The sequence below is a fragment of the Salmo salar genome, chromosome 15 (genome assembly GCF_965601325.2).
Source record: "Salmo salar chromosome 15, fSalSal1, whole genome shotgun sequence".
Lineage (NCBI taxonomy): Eukaryota > Metazoa > Chordata > Actinopteri > Salmoniformes > Salmonidae > Salmo > Salmo salar.
The window spans coordinates 26,493,711-26,520,347 of NC_138305.1; the positions used below are offsets into that span (position 1 = coordinate 26,493,711).

General features: G+C 42.6%; 1 protein-coding gene across 1 annotated transcript; it reads right to left on the reverse strand.

Moving 5' to 3' along the window:
* Positions 1 to 1,264: 1,264 nt before the first annotated feature.
* On the reverse strand, positions 1,265 to 26,157 carry LOC106571062 (vacuolar protein sorting-associated protein 18 homolog). The gene is made up of 16 exons (XM_045695548.2): positions 25,773 to 26,157; positions 25,409 to 25,550; positions 24,915 to 25,006; positions 19,755 to 20,005; positions 18,249 to 18,428; positions 17,893 to 18,066; positions 17,515 to 17,640; positions 14,183 to 14,289; positions 13,501 to 13,783; positions 13,024 to 13,269; positions 7,986 to 8,120; positions 7,510 to 7,737; positions 6,905 to 7,045; positions 3,880 to 4,089; positions 3,397 to 3,636; positions 1,265 to 3,031 (listed from the first exon to the last, which is right to left on the reverse strand). The coding sequence occupies exons 1-16, from the start codon at positions 25,873 to 25,875 to the stop codon at positions 2,729 to 2,731; spliced, it is 2,961 nt and encodes a 986-aa protein (XP_045551504.1). The 5' UTR covers positions 25,876 to 26,157; the 3' UTR covers positions 1,265 to 2,728.
* Positions 26,158 to 26,637: the final 480 nt, after the last annotated feature.

Below are 26,637 nucleotides of genomic sequence, written 5' to 3' on the forward strand. Positions count from 1 at the left end.
GACAGAGGAAGGTGTCGAGGCGTAGGGATCTCTCCAGGTGCTGGACGTGAAGTGGCTTGGCCAGGCCTAATGAAGACCCTGCTGCCACATCGTTCACCTCCGCCTGCCCAACCCCAGACGCCATGGAGGACCGAGATCTGTAGGCCCTACTGGGCAGGTACACTCACTGACAAAGGGAGATTGAGAGGGGAAAAAGATAGATAGTTGGAGAGAAAAGGAGCGGGATGGGGAGAGATAGAAATGGGAGAAGAGAGAGAGAGACAAAGAGAGGAGAGAGACAAAGAGAGGAGAGAGAGAAATGGGAGGGGAGAGAAAGAAATGGGGGGAGAGAGAGAGAGAGAGAGAAAGAAATGGGAGGAGAGAGAGAGCGAGAGAGAGAGAGAAAGAAATGGGAGGAGAGAGAGAGAGAGAGAGAGAGAGAGAAAGAAATGGGAGGAGAGAGAGAGAGAGAGAGAGAAATGGGAGGAGAGAGAGCAATGGGAGGAGAAGAGACAGAAATAGGAGTGGACAGATAAGGAGAGGAGACAGAGAGATAGGGAGAGGACAGAGAGAAATGGGAGGGGAGAGAGAGAAATGGGAGAGAGAGAGAGAGACAACTATCTCAACAACAATGAGCTAGAGAGGAAGAGGTCCTTGTGTTTGCCTCGTCAGAACCTGCTCTTATCTGCTCTTCAAGGGAATGTTTCCAGCGGCAATGTATCAACAGAAACATTTTAACGTGTCATTTCCTAGTCAGTTGTGTCAAAAAATGTCCCATTAGGAGGTGATTTATACAACATTATCGTTTCTGAGCCTACTCTGTTGGCGGAGTCTGCTCCTCCTGAAGATTACATGTTCCATCACTCAAAAGGAAGTATCACAAGCCGCTTACTATTGTTATTTACTGGGGCGATTTTATGACTGATTTGATATGAGCTATAAATTGCACAAGGCATGTTGCCATGTAACTGTTAACATCATCAATATGTACCTGAAACATATAATATATTTGAATATATTTTACAACCTTCACACTCACTTTTCAAAGAGGTGCAACAGTGCAGAGAAAATGCTTGTACATGTATGACAATGTAAAACACAACTGAAGTACTAGGCCATTTCCCTGTCAGTTGCTGCATATTTATGAGGGGAAGGCGTCTCACTCAATCCCCAGAATAAAATCCAAATTTAAAAATGTTCATATTTTTGACTTTCAGATAGGTCTCTCACTCCATCCGAGGAATTCATAACATTCAAACACTTGAAATATAACAATTCAAAAGACTCATTTGAAACATTTGTTTAATTTTCATAAGTGCATTTAGCAAACCATAGCAAAGTGTGGTTAAATTGACCTGATAGAGTCACAACAGAATACACTGCCAGCCAATAGAAACAGGGGTGAAGGAAGTTGTCATGACGCCACAAGTGACACAAATAACAACAACATGAGTAATTCATCGCATTCATTCTGTAGTACTCTTCATATCACTAGCCAGTGGAATTAGCTAATACCAGTTGAGATTAATACATCTGAATTTATAAAATCTAATTTCAGAGACAATTTCAGAGTTGTTTTGTTAATTCAGACAGATTTGAGTGTAAAGACGGTAAACTGTTCTACTGTCGTAACGTCTGATTAAGAAATGTATGTGAGAGACTAACAAAGCCTCAGCACAGTCTGAAGCTTAGCAGAAAAATGACTCTGTACCGGTACCCCCTGTATATATCCTCCACGTTGACTCTGTACCGGTATCCCCTGTATATAGCCTCCACATTGACTCTGTACCGGTACCCCCTGTATATATCCTCCACGTTGACTCTGTATCGGTACCCCCTGTATATAGCCTCCACATTGACTCTGTACCGGTACCCCTGTATATAGCCTCCACATTGACTCTGTACCGGTACTCCCTGTATATAGCCTCCACATTGACTCTGTACCAGTACTCCCTGTATATATCCTCCACGTTGACTCTGTACCGGTACCCCCTGTATATAGCCTCCACATTGACTCTGTACCGGTACCCTCCTGTATATAGCCTCCACATTGACTCTGTACCGGTACCCCCTGTATATAGCCTCCACATTGACTCTGTACCGTAACACCCTGTATATAGCTTCCACATTGACTTTGTACCGGTACCCCCTGTATATAGCCTCCACATTGACTCTGTACCGGTACCCCCTGTATATAGCCTCCACATTGACTCTGTACCGTAATACCCTGTATATAGCCCCGCTATTGTTATTTACTGCTGCTCTTTAATTATTTGTTATTCTTATCTCTTACTTTTATTGTTGTTGGTATTTTCTTAAAACTGCATTGTTGGTTAAGGGCTTGTCAGTAAGCATTTCACTGTAAGGTCAACACCTGTTGTCTTCGGCGCATGTGACAAATAACTTTTGATTTGATGTTACAAAGGAGATCCCTCATTCCTTCCCCTCTCCTGTGTCTATCCATCACCAGGCATTGTGCAGCGGTGGCTACACTTCCCATTACCACAGAGAGATATTCCATTCCATTTCAGACAGCTGTTGCGCATTTCAGTCATCATTTCAGACATTTCTGAAATAGACAAGTCAATTTCACTCAAGAGTTCAGACAGCCCATTTCAGACCAGTTACAGTCCCACTTCATTTCACCTGTCATTTTCAGAAAATGGCAGCTCAAGTCCATTTCAGACCCGTTCCATTCAGAGAGCCACCTCAATCCTGTCCAGTTTCAGGCGGGTCCCAACCATCCATTTCAGAGCCAGCTGGACTTTTCCTCCTCGTACTTCTGTGGCTCAATAAACGGCTTGTCGATCGACTTGATCATCAGCTCGCCGCAGTACACACACTCGCAGGCGATGATGTCATCGATGTCGGACTTGATCTGCTCTCGGCTGACCCCGGCGCTTCCTTTCCCCAGGCTGGTGTCAGTGTCGCCCCCCTCCTCCTCCTTTGGGGCGGGGCGGTGGCGGGACTTGGAGGTCTGAGTGGCGGCAGCCAGCTTCTTCTGCATCTCATCTAGTTTAGTCTGCTTGTAGGTGGACAGGTGAGGGCTCACCTAAGGAAAAGACCCACTGTTACAGTATGTGAGCTCCATACAAGATAACTAGTGAATAAAAAAATAAAAAAATAAAAACCGCTATTGAACTACTGAATCTCCTGGGGGAAGAAGATACATTTTTGGGGATATCCTCCTCCAAGCCTTTTTCATTGTGTATGTAGTGTACATCATTTACAAATAGATATACAGTAATGACCCAATGACCCTCTGTTTGCTGCAATACATTGTTGGCTAACTATTATTTAAATCGGGTCAAAGTTCAAGAGAAAAAAGGATGTGCTACTAACCTACTGGTATATATCGTAAGCTAACTGTTCTTGAAATCGGGTCAAAGGTCAAATTAAATTGGTTTGCATACTGACCTCTTGGAAAAGGCAGTCGTAATGGAACATGTGTCCACAGAGGAATAGATAGAAGGGTCTGTTGAGGAGGGGGAAGTCACAGGCAGCACATTTCTCCTGGCTCTCCACCACCCCGTACTTGTTCCTCATCTCCTGGATGTCCTCTCTGATCCGCTTGGCGCTCTCCGTCGCCTCTTCCATCTCCTGCTTCAGCTCGTCTATATGCTGGTTGTATTCCTCTAAAGAGCTGCAGATAGCCTCCTGCAGGGAGGGAGAGGGGGGGGGGGTGGTGTGGAGGGACATAAAAACAAATACATGTCAAATACTTACTAGAAGCTGAGATTTGGGTCAGGTGCCAAGATTACATACTTAAAAACATTTGGTTTGGCTGGTACAATGGAAACAATAGAATAGTCCCCAAAAGTTCAAGCTCCAAGGTAAATACTGTCTCATATGTTTGTGTGTTTGTTTGTTTAGATCCTAAATATTTGATGACAGTATTACCTTAAAGTGGTCTATGGTGACGAAGTCTGGGAAGAAGGGCAGTATGTCTTCGATCTTGAGCAGGTTACAGCTGGACAGACAGTTCATGGCCTTCTTCACATCCTTCTCCTCTTGCACCACGTGACGGGCGATCTTCAGCCACAACTTCTTCCTCAACTCCTCATCATCCTCAGGCAGGTCAGCACACGTCTTGGCCAAGTCCACATCCACCTGGAAGGAGAAACAGCACAGGAGAAGCACCAGCCGCTTGAGGAACGGTTTTCAAGGAGCGGGACACTAATCCAGATGCTTATAAGAAATCCCGCTACGCTCTACGACAAACCATCAAACAGGCAAAGCGTGAATCGAGAACTCAGATCGAATCCTACTACACCGGCTCTGACGGTCGTTGAATGTGGCAGGGCTTGCATACTATCACGGATTACAAATGGAAACCACGAGCTGCCCAGTGAAGCGAGCCTACCAGATGAGCAAAATGCCTTCTATGCTGGCTTCGAGGCAAGCAACACTGAACCATGCATGAGAGCACCAGCTGTCCCAGATGACTGTGTGATCACACTCTCTGTAGCAGATGTGAGTAAGACCTTTCAACAGGTTAACATTCACAAGGCCGCGGGGCCAGACGGATTACCAGGACACATTCTCAGAGCATGAGCTGACCAGCTGGCAAGTGTCTTCACTGATGTTTTCAATCTCTCCCTGACCCAGTCTGTAAATCCTATATGTTTCAAGCAGACCACCATAGTCCCTGTCCCCAAGAACGCCAAGGTAACCTGTCTAAATGACTTTCGCCCTGTAGCACTCACATCTGTAGCAATGGAATTCTTTGAAAGGCTGGTCATGGCTCAGATCAACATCATCATTCCAGACACCATAGACACAGTCCAATTCACCACCCCAACAGATCCACACTGCCCTTTCCCACCTGGACAAGAGCAACACCTTTGTGACAATGCTGTTCATTGACTACAGCTCAGCGTTCAACACCATAGTGCCTACAAAGCTATTCACTAAGCTAAGAACCCTGGGACTAAACACCTTCCTCTGCAACTGGAACCTGAACTTCCTGACGGGCCGCCGCCAGGTGGTAAGGGTAGGCAACAACATCTGCCATGCTGATCCTCAACACAGGGGCCCCTCAGGGGTGCGTGCTTAGTCCCCTCCTGTACTCCATGTTCACCCATGACTGCGTGGCCAAACACGACTCCAACACCATCATTAAGTTTGCTGACGACATGGCGGTGGTAGGCCTGATGACCGACGATGATGAGACAGCCTATAGGGAGGTGGTCAGATACCTAGCAGTGTGGTGCCAGAACAACAACAACCTCTCCCTCAACGTCAGTAAGACAAAGGAACTGACCGTGGACTACAGGAAACGGTGGGCAGAGCACACCCCCATTCACGTCGACGGGGCTGTAGTGGAGCGGATCGAGAGCTTCAAGTTCCTCAGTGTCCACATCACTCAGGATCTATCATGGTCCACACTAGAGGTCGACCGATTATGATTTTTCAACGCTGATACCGATTATTGGGGGCCTTACAAAAAGCCGATACCGATTAAATCGGCCGATTTTTTTACAAATGTATTTGTAATAATGACAATTACAGCAATACTGAATGAACACTTATTTTAACTTAATATAATACATAAATACTATCAATTTAGCCTCAAATAAATAATGAAACATGTTCAATTTGGTTTAAATAATGCAAAAACAAAGTGTTAGAGAAGAAAGTAAAAGTGCAATATGTGCCATGTAAAAAAGCTAACGTTTAAGTTCCTTGCTCAGAACATGAGAACATATGAAAGCTGGTGGTTCCTTTTAACATGAGTCTTCAATATTCCCAGGTAAGAAGTTTTAGGTTGTAGTTATTATAGGAATTATAGGACTATTTCTCTCTATACGATTTGTATTTCATATACCTTTGACTATTGGATGTTCTTATAGTGTCACGCCCTGACCTGAGAGAGACGGGTTATTTCTCTATTTTGTTAGGTCAGGGTATGGGGTGGGCATTCTATGTTTTGTATTTCTTTGTTTTGGGCCGAGTATGGTTCCTAATCAGAGGCAGCTGTCTATCGTGGTCTCTGATTAGGAATCATACTTAGGCAGCCTTTTCCCACCTGTGTTTGTGGGTAGTTGTCTTCTGTTTAGTTTTCTGTACCTGACAGAACTGTGCGCTTTCGTTTTCTCTTTGTTATTTTTTCTTTAGTGTTCCGAGTTAAAATAAATATTCATCATGAGCAATCAACACGCTGCGCTTTGGTCCCCTTTCTACGACAGCCGTTACATATAGGCACTTTAGTATTGCCAGTGTAACAGTATAGCTTCCGTCCCTCTCCTCGCCCCTCCTTGGGCTCGAACCAGGAACACATTGACAACAGCCACCCTCGAAGCAGCGTTACCCATGTAGAGCAAGGGGAACAACTACTCCAAGTCTCAGAGCGAGTGACGTTTGAAACGCTATTAGCGCGCACCCGCAAACTAGCTAGCCATTTCACATCGGTTACACCAGCCTAATCTTGGGAGTTGATATGCTTGAATAATTGCGAAGAGCTGCTGGCAAAACGCACGAAGGTGCTGTTTGAATGAATGGTTACGAGCCTGCTGCTGCCTACCATCGCTAAGTCAGACTGCTCTATCAAATATCAAATCATAGACTGAACAACAATGTTGTTAACAATGTCTACACTGTATTTCTGATCAATTTGATGTTATTTTAAATGGACAAAAAATGTGATTTTCTTTCAAAAACAAGGAGATTTCTAAGTGACCCCAAACTTTGGAACGGTAGTGTATATTGAGATAATGTATGCATGTATATTGAGATAATGTATGTGCATATGTTGACATAATGTCTGTACATATTGAGATAATGTCTGTATATATTGAGATAATGTCTGTATATATTGATGGTGTAGCCCACTATTCGCACATTCTTATCTTGCAATATCCTGTTAATATCAAATGATCAACAGTTTTAGCTACATAGTCATCAAAACATTAGCCAAGACACTCACTTGTAGGGCCAGATCGACAGCTTCCTCATACAGCTCCATGATCTTATAGACCAGAACACAGGCCTGGAGGTAACCATGTTCAGCACACAGCCTCAGAGCATACTTTAAATCATAGCGGATGTCTGACAAGTGGGTCCCAGCCTGTCAATAATAACAACACATTTGATTTATTAATAATATATGTTTGTGTGTTAATAATAATAATAGTAATAAAAAATAATAATAATACAAATAAACTAATATTATATTTGATTTACATTCAAGATACCCAAGGACACTTAAGAGTAAACTAGAATAAAATCTAAACACGTCATTATGGATGTTTCTGTGTGTCGCTCTGAATGGGAATCTGTTGGATGACTGGTATGATGTAGTTATTGAATGGCTTCACTGCAAGTATATTGTACGTTTCCAATATTCAATAAATTAATTAATTAATAAATAAAAAAGAGTAAACTAGAATAAAATTTAAACACGTCATTAGACCAAAAAAAAGTCAATTCCACAATTATCAAGACGTTTGGTCTGCGTGTCCTTGGTGAAAAGTAAGGTGCTATATATAGGAAACAGGGTGCCATTTGGAACGTTCACAGCCTTGAACCTACCTGTTCCAAATACCACAAGAGACTATCAGGTTTGTACATGGCGTAGAGGGACAGCAGGTAGTTGTGTATGGCCTCTTCTGTCACAGCGAGCTGGTAGACACAGAACTCCATGTAACGGATGGTCTCGTTGATCTGTTGTGTTGAACCCATCTGACTGTAGTTGACCAGGGCTGGGATCAGCTTCTTAGGCTCCAGTCTGCTACCCATCTGGATCCAGGCATCCACCACCTTTTATGGTTATTAAAAAAGGTATATTTATTGTTCATTAATTAATTCAATTTCAATTAATTATTCACGAATAAACAAATCTGCACTTTACATGCCATGATTTTCCATGAAAATGGAATATAAAGTATGGTATTGTTTGGCATGTGAAACTGAATTGCATTGTACTTGAACGCACAAAGACGATAATAATAATAACAACAACAACAACAAAACATTTCAATGCAAGCGGTTAAAAATCATTGTATCACATTCTTAGGTATGTGTTGCATGAGGATGGGGGAGAACTTATAGAAAAGCTTCTCGTCGCAGTGCTTAGAGAGCACCTCCAGGGCGGCGCTATAGTCATCATGCTGACAGTGGTGGGAGATCACCCTCTCATAGTCCTAGAGAGAGAAGATAGAATCCATATCTTTCTTAAAATCACAGAAAATGTCAAAACAGCAACAGATAAAAGACATACTTTATACAAAACAGGAAATAAAGTGGCATAAAATGTCCGTAACATTAGAAGGCCGGTGTTAATTTGAGCGCCTAGTTTAGATTTAGTTTGAGTCTTAAAAAAAAAACTTAGTTTTTAGGTCAAATTTTTGTAATTTCATCCTTTGTTAGTTTTAGTTATCATCAGTCGACATAAAACTATGGATAATTTGTCTAGTTTTAGTCACAGCCATATTAGTGATCTAATAATGAATATTGAGGTTACCTCTAACTTCCATCATGTGCACATTCAGATAGCCTTGTCCAACTAGGCCTACTATCCCTTAGCTGGTAACATTGATATTGTGGCAGATTGTAACCAATGCCAACCATAATTAACCATACAGGCTATAAAGCTTTGGCTACAGGTTCAAAATTTTACACCTCTGTTTTTCTCCCCATCATAACCGTCAAGGAGGGAATATAACAGTGCCTTCCTTGAAAAAAAATGAGAATTTGAGCTGGACAAAAATGCAAGAAATAATACTGTACTCCTAATATTCAACAAATACCATTCATTTTATCCATAGGAAAATAGCAACCACAACTCACATTTGCGTTCCGCGGCGCAAGAGTGGCAACACACATACAAAGTGCTTTCGGAAAGTATTCAGACCCCTGGATTTTTTCCTCACATTTTGTTACGTTACAACATTATTCTAAAATGTATTAAATAAACAAAATTCCTCATTCTACACACAAATCTTTGCACATTTAGTAAAAATTAAAGACCTTTTGCTATGAGACTTGAAACTGAGCTCAGGTGCATCCTGTTTCCATTCATCATCCTTGAGATGTTTCTACAACTTGGAGTAAATTCAATTGATTGGACATGATTTGGAAAGGCACACACCTATCTATATAAGGTTGACAGTACATGTCAGAGCAAAAACCAAACCATGTCGAAGGAATTGTCGTAGAGCTCCGAGACAGAATTGTGTCAAGGCACAGATCTGGTCAAGGGTACCAAAACATTTCTACAGCATTGATGGTCCCCAAGAACACAGTGGCCTCCATCATTCTTAAATGGAAGAAGTTTGGAACCACCAAGACTCTTCCTAGAACTGGCCACCCGGCCAAACTGAGCAATCGGAGAAGGGCCTTGGCAAGGGAAGTGACCAAGAACCCAAATGGTCACTCTGACAGAGTTCTAGAGTTCCTCTGAGGAGATGGGAGAACCTTCCAGAAGAACAACCATCTCTGCAGCACTCCACCAATCAGGCCTTTATGGTGGAGGCGAGACAGAAGCCAGTCCTCAGTAAAAAGGCAGATGACAGCCCGCTTGGAGTTTGCCAAAAGCTGTACACAAGCCTAAGATCACCATGAGCAATGCCAAGCGTCGGCTGGAGTGGTGTAAAGCTTGCCACCATTGGACTCTGAAGCAGTGGAAACGCGTTCTATGGAGTGATGAATCACGCTTCACCATCTGGGGCAGTCCGACGGATGAATCTGGATTTGGCAAAGACCAGGATGCATAGTGCCAACTGTAAGGTTTGGTGGAGGAGGAATACTGGTCTGAGTTTTTCATGGTTCGGGCTAGGCCACTTAGTTCCAGTGAAGGGAAATCTTAATGCTACAGCATACAATGACATTCTAGACGATTCTGTGCTTCCAACTTTGTGGCAACAGTTTGGGGAAGGAGCTTTCCTGTTTCAGCATGACAATGCCCCCGTGTACAAAGCGAGGTCCATACAGAAATGGTTTGTTGAGATCGGTGTGGAAGAACTTGACTGGCCTGCACAGAGCCCTGACCTCAATCCCATCTAACACCTTTGGGATGAATTGGAATGCCGACTGCGAGCCAGGCCTAATCGCACAACATCGGTGCCCGACCTCACTAATGCTCTTGTGGCTGAATGGAAACAAGTCCCCACAGCAATGTTCCAACATCTAGTATAAAGCCTTCCCAGAAGAGTGGAGGCTGCTATAGCAGCAAAGGGGGGACCAACTCCATGTTAACGCCCATGATTATGGAAAGAGATAGACGAGCAGGTGTCCTCATACTTTTGGTCATGTAGTGTATATACACCTCAAATACATCTCTGCACATTGATCAGGTACTGGTACTCCCTGTATATAGCTCCACATTGATCTGGTACTGGTACTCCCTGTATATAGCTCCACATTGATCTGGTACTCCCTGTATATAGCTCCACATTGATCTGGTACTCCCTGTATATAGCTCCTCATTGATCTGGTACTCCCTGTATATAGCTCCACATTGATCTGGTACTGGTACTCCCTGTATATAGCTCCACATTGATCTGGTACTTCCTGTATATAGCTCCACATTGATCTGGTACTGGTACTCCCTGTATATAGCTCCACATTGATCTGGTACTCGTACTCCCTGTATATAGCTCCACATTGATCTGGTACTGGTACTCCCTGTATATAGCTCCACATTGATCTGGTACTGGTACTCCCTGTATATAGCACCACATTGATCTGGTACTGGTACTCCCTGTATATAGCTCCACATTGATCTGGTACTGGTACTCCCTGTATATAGCTCCACATTGATCTGGTACTGGTACTCCCTGTATATAGCTCCACATTGATCTGGTACTGGTACTCCCTGTATATAGCTCCACATTGATCTGGTACTCCCTGTATATAGCTCCACATTGATCTGGTACTCCCTGTATATAGCTCCACATTGATCTGGTACTCCCTGTATATAGCTCCACATTGATCTGGTACTCCCTGTATATAGCTCCACATTGATCTGGTACTCCCTGTATATAGCTCCACATTGATCTGGTACTGGTACTCCCTGTATATAGCTCCACATTGATCTGGTACTCCCTGTATATAGCTCCACATTGATCTGGTACTCCCTGTATATAGCTCCACATTGATCTGGTACTGGTACTCCCTGTATATAGCTCCACATTGATCTGGTACTCCCTGTATATAGATCCACATTGATCTGGTACTCCCTGTATATAGCTCCACATTGATCTGGTACTCCCTGTATATAGCTCCACATTGATCTGGTACTGGTACTCCCTGTATATAGCTCTACATTGATCTGGTACTCCCTGTATATAGCTCCACATTGATCTGGTACTGGTACTTCCTGTATATAGCTCCATTTTTGTGTATTTTATTCCTCGTGTTAGTTACAATTTTATTTTTCATAAGCTAGCATTTCACAGTAAAGTCTACATCAGTTGTATTCGATGCATGTGATCAATACAATTTGAACACAGATTAATGAATTACAATGCACATGGGAAAATATAGTTTGTTTTGTGATCAAATCAAAAATAGCCTACATGAAAGAAAGAGAGAGAGTAAACTAGTTTCTAGTTGAAGGCAGTGACAAGTCCAGTGTCCTGGATTCACATCAATTCCAAAGATTGACGAGTGACTGAAGCGACCGCCTGGGAGCTGTGCGGGAGAGTGACTGAAGCGACCGCCTGGGAGCTGTGCGGGAGAGTGACTGAAGCGACCGCCTGGGAGCTGTGCGGGAGAGTGACTGAAGCGACCGCCTGGGAGCTGTGTGGGAGAGCCGGCAGATCAGCTCAATCAGACGGCGCAGCTGAAAGAAAGCCAATATTCTGCATGCATGAAAAGGAGCTTCATGTCAAATTAAATGTCCATTAGTCTCATGTGGAATTCTCGTCTTGTCAAATTTTTGTAGACTAAAATGAAAAGCCATTTGTAATAGTTCATCGTTTTTTTCCCCCGGGGCATATCGACTCGTTATCGCCATAGTTTTAGTTCGGAAAAATAGGTCACTGCTGAGTATTTACATCATAGTTATTGACAAAATGAACGCTGTTAGAGACAACCAAGAGAGAGCAGCAATAAGTACCACAATACAATACCATGAATGAATAGCAGGTTTGGGGTCAATTCTATTTCAATTCCAGTTAATTCAGGAAATACAATGAAATTCCAATTCTCTTCAATTAGAAAAATGTGGAATTGGAATTTGGTTCTAAGGTAGCCTAGGTGAGCTCTGTAAATATTGTTCATATCTTTTTTTAAGTGGGTTTTTTTTGTTGCATTTTTAATACTTTTTGGGGTGATTTTGGCTGCTCTAGGGTTTGTTCACCATATCCTACGGTCTTGACTCTCAGAGTTGCTGAATCATGATGAAAAGTATTTAGACTTGTTAGCTAGCTAGCTGGCTCTTTGGATTCAAATAATGTGGCTTTTTGTTGAATCTGTTTGGAAGTATTACACCAAGGACTGCATTCTGTGTCCAGAGGTAGCAGAGGAAGGTCGGGGACTGTTCAGGGAATGCTCCTAACCACTGCCAAGATGTGGTGGCTTTTCGTGCATTTTTCAGCAGCCGTGGCATCACCCAGGTGGGTGCTACACTCCTGGAAATGAAGGACCGGCACCAGAAAAGTGGCTCCAATGGAGTGACTGGACATCCAGAGAAGCAGGTGTTGAAGAGCTCCGGGACAGTTTTTTTCAGACTGTCTTCGTTTCTTCTTCTTGCCTGTCCCATCGATGACCCCTCCACTGAACATACATGGCCTTTTCCGTCCAAACTGTCTCAACCTCATCCCAAGCCCACTGAGACGGTCAATCTTCAGCCTGCAATATACTGTTGTGTGTTAATGATTAGAGACATTTATTTAAGAGGACCCCAATGGAAATAAGTTTTCTAACTTTTTTTTTTGTCATCCTCGATTTTAAATGCATTATCCACATGTGGTTGTATTGTGTTTTAAATAATATTAGAGAGAGAGGGAGAGAGCGCGAGAGAGAAATTTGGTTCACTTTCTGAATTGACTAGAATTGAAATAGAATTGAGCCCAACCCTGGATAAATTGCATCATAAAATACCTGCATGATGACAGAGAAGTAGACCATGTCGTCCACGTTGCCGTGGCTAGCCAACAGGTCATAGATGGTCGTACGGTTGTTATAGAGACACTCCTTGTGTTTGGAACTAGTGAGAAACTTCCGGAACTCATCACGTGTCTCCTGGAACATCCCATGTTTCCCCTCATCTGATTGTAGAAGCCCCAGGCGGTTCAGGTAGAGCTCAGTCAGCCAGGTGACCAGTAAGGTGATCTGGGTCTTCTCACTCTGTTCCAATTAATCAATCAAACTTAGAGGTAAACATGATCAAAAATACAGTCCATACAAAATAGTTAAAAACAAATTATACAAAAGAGTTTAGTTACAAGTTACCTCAGATCACACAACAAAATACATCTTTGCCCCAAATGGGAGCCTATTCCCTATATAGTGCACTACTTTTGACCAGGAACCAAAGGGTGCCATTTTGGACCGACTAAGTCACCAAAAACATCCTACCTGCTTCAGGTTGTTGAGTTTCTTCAGAAGGAACTCTTTCAGAGCTTCTTCCTGTTTCGCCTCGATGAACTTCAACGCAATCTCCTCAAAGTAATTCTGGGTCAGAGCGTAGCACTTAGCACTCTCCAGGTAGCGTTTGTCCTGGAAGCAGTGTTCTGCCTCCTTAGCCAGGACCGTGTCCATGCACTCTGGCCGGTCCCGGCAGTACTCCTTAGCCAGGTCAAACTTGTTCATGCTCATGTACATCTGCCACACATCCCTGGCTTCTCTCTGGATGTGGTATCTGGATTGAGAGAGAGAAAAAAAACCTGATTGTTGTACTTGTCTTTCACACTCTCACCCGTCTTTTGTTTCTAGCACTGATTCCACAGATAACGGCTGAACAGGGTTTAACTAGCAACGGCAGATCTAGTCTGATTCCACAGATAACGGCTGAACAGGGTTTAACTAGCGACGGCAGATCTAGTCTGATTCCACAGATAACAGCTGAACAGGGTTTAACTAGCGACGGCAGATCTAGTCTGATTCCACAGGTAACGGCTGAACAGGGTTTAACTAGCGACAGCTGTGATGTGGTTGTTCTACTGATCCTGGTTGAATGCACTGATTGTAAGTCTCTCTGAGTAGGAGCATGTGCTAAGTTGACTAAAACAACGAAGAAAAATAAATAAGTAAAACGAACCTAAAGACGGCCTTCTCAGTGTAGATCCACACCAGGCCTCCTGCTGGGTCCTTGATCATCTTCTTCAGAGTGCCGAACTTATCAGGGAACACATCTTCGTACACCACCTGTCAATCAATCAATCAATCAATCAATACATCCATCCATCAATCAATACATCAATCCATCCATCAATCAATACATCAATCAATCCAGACATCCATACAGACATCAATCAATCCAGACATCCATACAGACATCAATCAATCAATCCAGACATCAATACATCAATCAATCCAGACATTCATACATCAATCAATCCAGACATTCATACATCAATCCATTCATACATCAATCCATTCATACATCAATCCATTCATACATCAATCCATTCATACATCAATCCATTCATACATCAATCCATTCATACATCAATCCATTCATACATCAATCCATTCATACATTCATCCAGACATCCATCCATCCATCCAGACATCAATCCAGACATCCATCCATCAAGCCAGACATCCATCCATCAAGCCAGACATCCATCCATCAAGCCAGACATCCATCCATCAACCCAGACATCCATCCATCAACCCAGACATCCATCCATCAAACCAGACATCCATCCATCAACCCAGACATACATCCATCAACCCAGACATACATCCATCAATCCAGACATACATCCATCAATCCAGACATACATCCATCAATCCAGAAATACATCCATCAATCCAGACATCCATCCATCAATCCAGACATCCATCAATCCAGACATCCATCAATCAATCAATACATACATCATTCAAATCAATCAATACAGACATACATAAATCAAATGAATGTATTCATAAAGGGGGTCAAAAGAACTGCACTACATAGGGAATAGGGTGCCATTTTGGACAAATCCAACATCAGCAGTTGTCACTAAGACTGTGTTTAGACTAGGGTTGAATGGCGGAAACCCACTTTAATGAAATGTATCAGAATTCACCACCCAAAACCACTCCTTTTTCCCGGGGTGAAATAACTGGAGAAACCGGTAAATAAAATGAAAATGATTTATATGAACAGCGTGGTTTGAAATGGAACTGTTCAATTATATGATGTGTCCAAATCTAGCTTCTCTACGGCCCCTGCATGATGAATCAACGCTCAGGGTGGGGACAGACACCCCTCTCAGGGTGGGGGACAGACAGCCCGTCTCAGGGTGGGGGACAGACAGCCCGTCTCAGGGTGGGGCCCGTCTCAGAGTGGGGCCCGTCTCAGAGTGGGGGGACAGACGGCCCGTCTGTAACAGGTAGGCCTACATTTACTGCAGCATAGCCTATGCTACAATAATACAAAGACCAAACGAACATCTAATTTACACATCTCCATCTGGATTTTGGTGATCACCTTGTTTTATTTAATTGTAAAGATAATATATATTTTAAAATTGCAGCTGCAGCGTAAAAAAAAAAAAAAACAGCCAATCAGTCAAATATCGTTGCTTTTAAATCAATGCACTCCCTCGCAGTTTCTCTCTCCATCAACTCAAATGGCAACTAGAATAGATCATCCTGTTCTAGACTGAGATAGAGAGACATGGCTAGAAGTCCTAGCCTACCTCCTTCAGGTAATACATTCAATGCAGTACTAGCCTTATATTTAGCTAATTAATGATGAGTTATGTATAATATGCTGATAACTGATACGCAAAGTACCTGCTCCACTGGGGCCCCTCCTTAAAAAAAAAAAGGCTCTTGCAAGTCCCAAAAGCTAGACTAAAATAGATTGCTGGACATAGTTATTTTCTTCTTTTTTTTGCATTTCTTATACCAATAGACTATTCAAAAGAGGGACGCAAGCTCTTGTTTTCTGAATGTTAAATACAGCAGCCTATAGTACTGACGGGTAGTTTGAAAGAAGAGCGAACGCACGATGGCGGTAGGCTACTTCCTGAAGAGAAGTGAAAACCTTCTGCATCTAATTCTACTCCTATATTATTCAAGGATGTCATTAGAACGATGACGAGAAGGACAACGAAACATATTTAAATTTGTTGAAAGCAAGGAAGGTATGAAGCAACACTAGAGAGAGAAAAAAAGGAGGTAGGATAATAACATTATGAAAGGTAAATATGCGTCAACCTACTCATTTTACAAACATACCCTATTATATTAAAAAATGTAAATCAAATCCGCTTGCCTATACTTGTAACTTTGTAGGTGGCATGTGCTGCACCAGAATCACATGTTCTCTTCTGCCTCATCGTGGTTTGGAACAACGTGTGTAATTCCAGTCCATATAACACAGTATAATACAATAAAGAAATACAGTTCGCAAGAAAAACGATCAGCCTTCTAGAGCTAGTTGCATTTATTTACCCAAGAGAGCATATAGCTAGATATATCATTTATGTTTTTTATTTACCCAAGAGAGCACATAGCTAGCTATATCATTTATGTTTTTTTTTATTTACCCAAGAGAGCACATAGCTAGCTATATCATTTGTTTTTTATTTACCCAAGAGAGCATAAAGCTAGCTATATCATTTATGTTTTTTATTTACCCAAGAGAGCATATAGCTAGCTATATCATTTATGTTTTTTATTTACCCAAGAGAGCACATAGCTAGCTATATCATTTATGTTTTTTATTTACCCAAGAGAGCATATAGCTAGCTATATCATTTATGTTTTTTATTTACCCAAGAGAGCATATAGCTAGCTATATCATTTATGTTTTTCTGTCGTGTGTAACGTGCTGTAGCCAATTCATATACGTACTGGATAAAGGAACGATCATTTGGCCTTTTTGGGGGTTTGGGCTCATGAAATGTGGTTAATGTAGGGCTAATTAAATGTATTTAATATATCAGACTCGGGTAACATCAGGTTAGAATTTATGTTGATCAAAGCTCTAATCAAATTCAGACATAATGCTTTATAACGCTTTTGCCGTGAAATACCGGGTCACCCGGGAGAAAAGTGATTTATTCTTGGGATGGATCATTTGTAAAATATTCAATCATAGTTTAGACAGGCAGCCCAATTCTGACGTGTTTTTGAAGAATAAAATCAGCTCTGAAAAAGAGATAATGTGAAAAGATGCGTTGTGATTGGTCAAAAAGGCCAATTAGTGGAAAAAATATCAGAATTGGGCCACCTTTGTGAACGCAGCTTAAGTGCTTTTATAGTAGCCCGGCCTGGACCCCACAGTAGCCCGGCCTGGACCCCACAGTAGCCCGGCCTGGACCCCACAGTAACCCGGCCTGGACCCCACAGTAACCCGGCCTGGACCCCACAGAGCAAGCAGCAGCAAAGGCAGAGTCGCGTCTATGTGCGTGCTTGGTGCACACCTACCTGTCCGTTGAGGGTGCAGATCGCTTTGACGCGGTCTGGGAGGAGGAGTAGAAAGTGAAACTGAGTCAACACGATGGAGATGGGCTTGTTGAAACTGAAGTCTATGTCTGGGGTGTAGTCCCACACCTGATGGGGGGATAAAATAAATAAATAAAGAGACAGACAGAGACAGACAGAGACAGACAGACAGAGAGAGAGAGAATGATAAGTGCAGCAGCAGTATGACTTTCTAGAATACAATAGAATTATTTTTAAAGACCAGTAACAAATAGACCTTCAGCACACCCATATCACCTGTGGGGAGTTTACCACTACAGCACATGATAAATACAGCACATCAAACCTTAAAGTATACTAAATATATTATAAAAACAGTACCTGCACATCACTGAGCAGTGAGTCCAGCTTGACGTAGTCCAGTTGACCGTAGAGAACTCCGTTACCCATCATCCATGCGAAGGCCTTGGGGCACGACCTGAGCTTGGGGGTGTAGAAGGTGATCTCACTGTAGCCCATATTAAACGGAAACTCCTGGAAGCTGGGCAGAAGCTCCTAGTAGTAGTAGTAGTAGTAGTAGTAGACATAGCACATTATAAGCCTTGTCACAAGACATAATAAAGGGTTCATATACGGTTATAACAAGTTATAAAGTACCTCCTAGGCTCTGACTAAAGGAGTGGACTATATAGGGAATAGGGTCCAACTTCCAACACGGCCCTGTTGTTTTAACAGACCTGATTCTGTGAGAAGATGGAGCTGAAGCCTTGCTGCTCTGATCCCTCCGCCACACGACCTACGAACTGGAACAAACGCTTCCTGGTGGTGGCGATGATGAAAACTTTAGACTCCGGACCTCTCTCCACCTCTATACAGCATACTGGAGCAGGCCTCCCGTCCTCCTCCAGGGAATGAACCTGTGTTTCAATTACATACATTAGTCAGCATAATAAAGGATTCCTTTTTGCAAACGTACTTTCAAACACGATAGCGAAAGCTGTTAACAAAAGCATTCAGCCTGCGGATAAGTTCACATGAAGGAGTGTAACCAATTAATTAATTAATGTAACCATCTCAGCAGGGATTGATTCGTTTGAATTTCAACAGGTTTGATTAGCATAGCTTTCCACTGGTTCAAATTCAATCAAAAAAAAATAAAAAAGAATACAGTATTAACAGCATTTGTTATTTTTGGGGGGCTGTTGAATATTTTCTGAATATACAATACCAGTCAAAAGTTGGTACACACCTACTCATGCAAGGATTTTTCTTTATTTTTTACTATTTTGCACATTGTAGAATAATAGTGAAGACATCAAAACTATGAAATAACACATACGGAATCACGTAGTAACCAAAAAAAAGAAAGTGTAAAACAAATCAAAATATATTTGAGATTCTTCAAAGTTGCCACCCTTTGCCTTGATGACAGCTTTGCACACTCTTGGCATTTTCTCAAGCAGCTTCACCTAGAATGCTTTTCCAACAGTCTTGCTTGAAGGACTTCCCACATAATGCTGAGCACTTGTTGGCTGCTTTTCCTTCACTCTGCGGTCCAACTCATCCCAAACCATCTCAATTGGGTTGAGGTCGGGTGATTGTGGAGCGATTTCAAATGAACTTATCCTCAGCAGCAGAGGTAACTCTGGGTCTTCCTTTCCTGTGGCGGTCCTCATGAGAGCCAGTTTCATCATAGCGCTTGATGTTTTTTGCGACTGGATTGACTGACAGTAATGATGGACTCTTGTTTCTCTTTGCTTATTTGAGCTGTTCTTCCCATGATATGGACTTGGTATTTTACCAAATAGGGCTATCTTCTGTATACCACCCCTACCTTGTCACAACACAACTGATTGTCTCAAACACATTAAGGAAAGAAATTCCACAAATTAACTTTTAACAAGGCACACCTGTTAATTGAAATGCATTCCAGGTGACTACCTCATGAAGCTGGTTGAGAGAATGCCAAGAGTGTGCAAAGCTGTCATCAAGGCAAAGAGTGGCTACTTTGAAGAATCTCATATATAAAATATATTTTGATTTGTTTAACACTTTTTTGATTACTACATGATTCCATATGCGTTATTTAATAGTTCTGATGTCTTCACTATTATTCTACAATGTAGAAAATAGAAAGAAAAAAAAAACCCTGGAATGAGTAGGTGTGTCCAAACTTTTGACTGGTACTGTACATGAAGATACGGTATAATCTCATATGTTTATAGTCAGATCCTACCACTGACCTGTTTGAAGTACTGGTCGGGGTTGGTGTTAAACAGGCTTCCCTCTGAAGCAGAGATCTCAGCCTCGAAGATGATTCCCTGGCTGGTTCCCACTAGGATGGGCCCAGTGTTGGTCTCTGTCCTCACTAGCTTGTTCCAGCCGACACTCTCTATGAGGTGTCCTCTCCAGCGGGACAGAGACCTCACCTTCTGGGTGTTCCTGTTCAGATACAGACACTCACTGGTACTGAGAGAAATCACCAGGTGGGACCCTGCAGGGAAGGAGAGGGGAGACCAGTGTTACAACTGGTACTGACAGATCACCAGGTGGGACGTGCAGGGAAGGAGAGGGGAGACCAGTGTTACAACTGGTACTGACAGATCACCAGGTGGGACCCTGCAGGGAAGGAGAGGGGAGACCAGTGTTACAACTGGTACTGACAGATCACCAGGTGGGACGTGCAGGGAAGGAGAGGGGAGACCAGTGTTACAACTGGTACTGACAGATCACCAGGTGGGACCCTGCAGGGAAGGAGAGGGGAGACCAGTGTTACAACTGGTACTGACAGATCACCAGGTGGGACCCTGCAGGGAAGGAGAGGGGAGACCAGTGTTACAACTGGTACTGAGAGATGTAACACTATGTAGTAAACAGCAATAACACACAGATATGAAACCCTCTTTCCTGTCAGTGGTTTACTGTCACGTCATAACCTCTACTTCAACAGACACCTTAACAGACAGACAGGTAGGTTTACTGTCACGTCATAACCTCTATTTCAACAGACCTGTTAGAGTAAAGTAATTTAATTGGTCCAGACGTTTCTTTACTTCATTTGTGGTTCTTAGATGAACAACCATAATGACTTCTTTAGTATGTTTACTCACGTCAATTACAAATCATTTTTAAAAAACAGCTTGGTGATAAATTTACCTGAGAAAAACCTCTATGAAAACTCTGACAGGCAAATGGGCAACAGACTGTCAATTTAAAGTGGAACTGACAGCATTTTAACTACTTTGCAGATATGAAACAGACAGAAAATCATAATATCAGATAATATCAAAATCCCAGTTAATGATACAACCAACTTCATAGGCTTTAAAAAGAGGTAATTTGTTACTCAAAATTCCATGATGTAGAGTAAGGAATTGTTGGCAGAATAGATTGATGTAGATAAATAAATAAATAAATAAAATATATATATATATCACATACATATACACACACACACAATTGAAGTCAGAAGTTTACATAAACTTAGGTTGGAGTCATTAAAACTCGTTTGTCAAACACTCCACAAATGTCTTGTTAACAAAACTATAGTTTTGGCAAGTCAGTTAGGATATCTACTTTGTGCATGACACAAGTCATTTTTCCAACAATTGTTTACAGACAGATTATTTCACTTATAATTCACTGCATCACAATTCCAGTGGGTCAGAAGTTTACATACACTAAGTTAACTGTGCCTTTAAACAGCTTGGAAAATTCCAGGAAATTATGTCATGGCTTTAGAAGCTTCTGATAGGCTAATTGACATCATTTGAGTCAATTGGAGGTGTACCTGTGGATGTATTTCAAGGCCTACCTTCAAACTCAGTGCCTCTTTGCTTGACATCATGGGAAAATCAAAAGAAACCAGCCAAAACCTCAGAAGAAAATTGTAGACCTCCACAAGTCTGGTTCATCCTTGGGAGCAATTTCCAAACGCCTGAAGATACCACATTCATCTGTACAAACAATAGTACGCAAGTATAAACACCATGGGTCCACGCAGCAGTCATACCGTTCAGGAAGGAGACGCGTTCTGTCTCCTGGAAATTAATTTACTTTGGTGCAAAAAGTGCAAATTAATCCCAGAACAACAGCAAAGGACCTTGTGAAGATGCTGGAGGAAACAGGTACAAAAGTATTTATATCCACAGTAAAACGAGTCCTATATCGACATAACCTGAAAGGCCGCTCAGCAAGGAAGAAGACACTGCTCCAAAACCGCCATAAAAAAAGCCAGACTACGGTTTGCAACTGCACATGGGGACAAAGATCGTACTTTTTGGAGAAATGTCCTCTAGACTGATGAAACAAAAATAGAACTGTTTGGCCATAATGACCATCGTTATGTTTGGAGGAAAACGGGGGAGGCTTGCAAGCCGAAGAACACCATCCCAACCGTGAAGAACGGGGATGGCAGCATCATGTTGTGGGGGTGCTTTGCTGCAGAAGGGACCGGTGCACTTCACAAAATAGATGGCATCATGAGGCTGGAAAATGATGTGGATATATTGAAGCAACATCTAAAGACATCAGTCAGGAAGTTAAAGCTTGGTCGCAAATGTGTCTTCCAAATGGACAATGACGCCAAGCATACTTCCAAAGTTGTGGCAAAATGGCTTAAGGACAACAAAGTCAAGGTATTGGAGTGGCCATCACAAAACCCTGACCGCAATCCTATAGAAAATGTGTGGACAGAACTGAAAAAGTGTGTGCGAGCAAGGAGGCCTACAAACCTGACTCAGTTACACCAGCTCTGTCAGGAGGAAGGGGCCAAAATTCACCAAACTTATTGTGGGAAGCTTGTGGAAGGCTACCCGAAATGTTTGAACCAAGTTAAACAATTTAAATGCAATGCTACCAAATACTAATTGAGTGCATGTCAATATCTGACCCACTGGGAATGTGATGAAATAAATAAAAGCTGAAATAAATAATTCTCTCTACTATTATTCTGACATTTCACATTCTTAAAATAAAGTGGTGATCCTAACTGACCTAAGACAGGAACTAGGATTAAATGTCAGGAATTGTGAAAACTGAGTTTAAATGTATTTGGCTAAGGTGTATGTAAACTTACGACTTCAACTGTATATATGTTCACTAATACATTTCTTGGTAATCCAACAAATATTGCTATCAGGTTGCAAATCAAAGCTGGCCTGGTACTCCAGCCCTTTGGGATGCACTGTTTCAGTTTCAATTACTCAATATTTTGGACAAAAACAGACAAATGTAACTATGGCTGAGAATGTCAATACAATCAAACAAGCAAGGGCAATGACCATAAGTCATTCATACAGTGACTAATAGGTTAACTTATCTATTTATGTAGCAAGCTAAAACCACGGAGCCTAACGTTAGCTAGCGAGCTAACAGCTGGGAGGATGTCATGTCATTGGACCAGTGGGTGACTGGCTGATTTCCCCCCCCATGTCCATGAGGAGGAGATGCACTGCAGTACTTAATGCAGATGGTGGCCACACCAAATACTGACTGTTACTTTTGTTCAGGGACACATTATTCCGTTTCTGTTAGTCACATGTCTGTGGAACTTTTTCAGTTTATGGCTCAATTGTTGATTCTTGTTATGTTCATACAAATATTTACACGTTAAGTTTGCTGAAAATAAACGCAGTTGACAGTGAGAGGACGTTTCTTTGTTTGCTGAGTTTATATTACTTTGCTAGCTGTGCTGAACTTGAACGACTGTTATCCAGTTAGCATATCTCTTAGTTGTAAACCAAATGCATTTAGCATTGATCAAATGGGAGGGCAGGCAATTTCCCATTCAGTTGTCAAAACGTGGGTTGGGACAAGCAGGCTACTATTACCCATCTTTATCAGCGAAATTCTGACGGCCAACTACAAGCAACAACAAAAAAAAGTTTGAGAGGGTTTATCAACTGTTCCCTGGTTAGATTTTAGCTCATCTCGCTCAGGCTAACATTAGTTGTTGATCTTATATATATATATATATATATATATATATATATGTAAATAAATAAATAAATAAAAGAGAGAGAGAGACTACCTTTTCATGGTTGTTTGATCAATAGGAAAGTAAAGTTCACAAAATGTAAGAGGACTCTTGATATTTACATACAGTATTTGCAGACATCCATTCAGGTGTATTTTGTGGCTTTTGGCAAATGCTTTCTAATGATCTAAAGTTGCGCTGTTGCTACTGCCTGGGAATACTGTGCAGGTTCTCACCTGTGGGGTCCAGGAAGAGCTCCCTGGTTCTCACCTGTGGGTTCCAGGAAGAGCTCCCTGGTTCTCACCTGTGGGGTCCAGGAAGAGCTCCCTGGTTCTCACCTGTGGGGTCCAGGAAGAGCTCCCTGGTTCTCACCTGTGGGGTCCAGGAAGAGCTCCCTGGTTCTCACCTGTGGGTTCCAGGAAGAGCTCCCTGGTTCTCACCTGTGGGTTCCAGGAAGAGCTCCCTGGTTCTCACCTGTGGGGTCCAGGAAGAGCTCCCTGGTTCTCCCCTGTGGGGTCCAGAAAGAGCTCCCTGGTTCTCACCGGTGGGTTCCAGGAAGAACTCCCTGGTTCTCACCTGTGGGTTCCAGGAAGAACTCCCTAGTTCTCACCTGTGGGTTCCAGGAAGAGCTCCCTGGTTCTCACCTGTGGGGTCCAGGAAGAGCTCCCTGGTTCTCACCTGTGGGTTCCAGGAAGAGCTCCCTAGTTCTCACCTGTGGGTTTCAGGAAGAGCTCCCTGGTTCTCACCTGTGGGTTCCAGGAAGAGCTCCCTGGTTCTCACCTGTGGGTTCCAGGAAGAGCTCCCTGGTTCTCACCTGTGGGGTCCAGGAAGATCTCCCTGGTTCTCACCTGTGGGGTCCAGGAAGAGCTCCCTAGTTCTCACCTGTGGGTTTCAGGAAGAGCTCCCTGGTTCTCACCTGTGGGTTCCAGGAAGAGCTCCCTAGTTCTCACCTGTGGGTTCCAGGAAGAGCTCCCTAGTTCTCACCTGTGGGTTCCAGGAAGAGCTCCCTGGTTCTCACCTGTGGGTTCCAGGAAGAGCTCCCTGGTTCTCACCTGTGGGTTTCAGGAAGAGCTCCCTGGTTCTCACCTGTGGGTTTCAGGAAGAGCTCCCTAGTTCTCACCTGTGGGTTTCAGGAAGAGCTCCCTGGTTCTCACCTGTGGGTTCCAGGAAGAGCTCCCTAGTTCTCACCTGTGGGTTCCAGGAAGAGCTCCCTGGTTCTCACCTGTGGGTTCCAGGAAGAGCTCCCTAGTTCTCACCTGTGGGTTTCAGGAAGAGCTCCCTGGTTCTCACCTGTGGGTTCCAGGAAGAGCTCCCTAGTTCTCACCTGTGGGTTCCAGGAAGAGCTCCCTGGTTCTCACCTGTGGGTTCCAGGAAGAGCTCCCTGGTTCTCACCTGTGGGTTTCAGGAAGAGCTCCCTGGTTCTCACCTGTGGGGTCCAGGAAGAGCTTGTGTACTCTAATGTCTTCCTTTCTCCCCAGTTCTACCTGGTTGGGCCGGTCCGGCTTGGCAAGGTCAATCCTGGAACAACATACAGAGGAAAACTTAAAACACCTTTATAAAATCAAATTCACTTATCTTAGATACCAATATGGTATACAATCTTATGTGAAAACACACACAGCTATTTCAGAAGATATTTTAAAAAGTTGTGCAACAAGACATGAAATATCATCATTACACCAATCCACAATTATACATAATCACCCTGAATGACTGACATGATCAACTCTTAATCCCATCATTTAGCCTTTAATCCCATCATTTAGCAATCACATCAAGATACCAACTGCACCCTTCACACATTCTGCTCGTTTTACACAGAGTGGAATGGGCAGGCGTGGGTGACAGGGCTATTCACAAGAGCATGATAACGCTGGATCACTAGGAGGGGGGTGTGTTGCAGATAAAAGTGTCCCTTACCTCAGAAGAGTGTCCTTCCCTAAACTCATGCATAGCTGATTGTTGCAGACAGCAAAGTGGTTGATCTTCTCTGGGGGTGAGAAATCAATCCTCTGTTTGTTGAACATCGGCTTCTCCTCCTCCAGTCTCACATTCACGAAACCTACGACAAAATCATTAATCACGTACGTCAATCATCATCATTGCCAACGTAATCGATTCCATATGATCAAATCAGTATCAAGCTAGCTAAACATTATACCGATAATGATTATATTAGCTACGTGAAAGTAATTCGGTGCACAGATTCAACCATATAGATGGTCCCAACTAGCCTTATCATAATCAAAACCCAATTGAGAGGCCCGTAGCCTTGCCCCAGTACCGGAGTGTGTTATGCCGATGTTGGCAGCAGACAGGCGGCTACTGTGTTGCACAGGGTGCCTGCTGTTCAGCGAGTCCTCGTATTCATCCAGGATAGAAGACATTGCAAACTGTAGGGGTGGTCTAAAGCAGACAAAACCTAACTAATAGCTCACTTCTACAATGTCAGATCATACGATGTCATGACTGTGCTAGCTAGCTATTTAAAATCTGCACAAAACAGCGTCTCCTGAGAAAGGTTTCAGAATAGAAAGAGTAGCCCATAAAGAAAGAAAGAACTGTATAATCTCATCCATTATAAAAATGTTTAAAAAACTATCGAAACATGCTTATTTGGTGAAGCTTCCTGAAAATATAGAAATGCACAATAAGGGAGGGCCAGTTTTGGGTCAGCTGATCCACGGATATCATGATGTGATCAGGACACTTGTAGTTCTGATGTCTGACGCGAGGACGCGCACTTTGACCAATATTCACAAAGATCTGCCGTCTGTTTATGGTGATTACAAATTTAATTCACTGCAAAATCATATAAGAAAAAAAATGTATACATTAACCCTTTAACCCAATTCTTAACAAAATATTCAGTTGTACTTGATTGGTCAACTCCCCCCATCCCTCCAGCATCAATTTACATTATTTGTATGATTTTAGGTTGCTGCAGTTTACCCACTTAGAGGGCTGTAATAAACTCCAAATCAGTCACCAAAGATATGGGATTAAAGCCAGGAATTCCGTTTGTGAGGGATTCATATTGCACCATCTGTGGTACTAGAGACTGTGAAGAGTAGGAATATGAAAATAAATAGTTATAATGCAACAACAACAAAAAAATGCTAAAAAGCAAGGATTTTGTAGAACTGTGC

Coding starts and splice junctions, on each gene's coding strand:
- LOC106571062 (XM_045695548.2), bottom strand. CDS start 25,875: ATGTCTTCTATCCTGGATGAATACGAGGACTCGCTGAACAGCAGGCAC. Junction 7,046..7,509: donor TCTTGTGGTATTTGGAACAG/GTAGGTTCAAGG, acceptor TATTATTGACAG/GCTGGGACCCACTTGTCAGA. Junction 3,637..3,879: donor TCACCATAGACCACTTTAAG/GTAATACTGTCA, acceptor CCCTCCCTGCAG/GAGGCTATCTGCAGCTCTTT.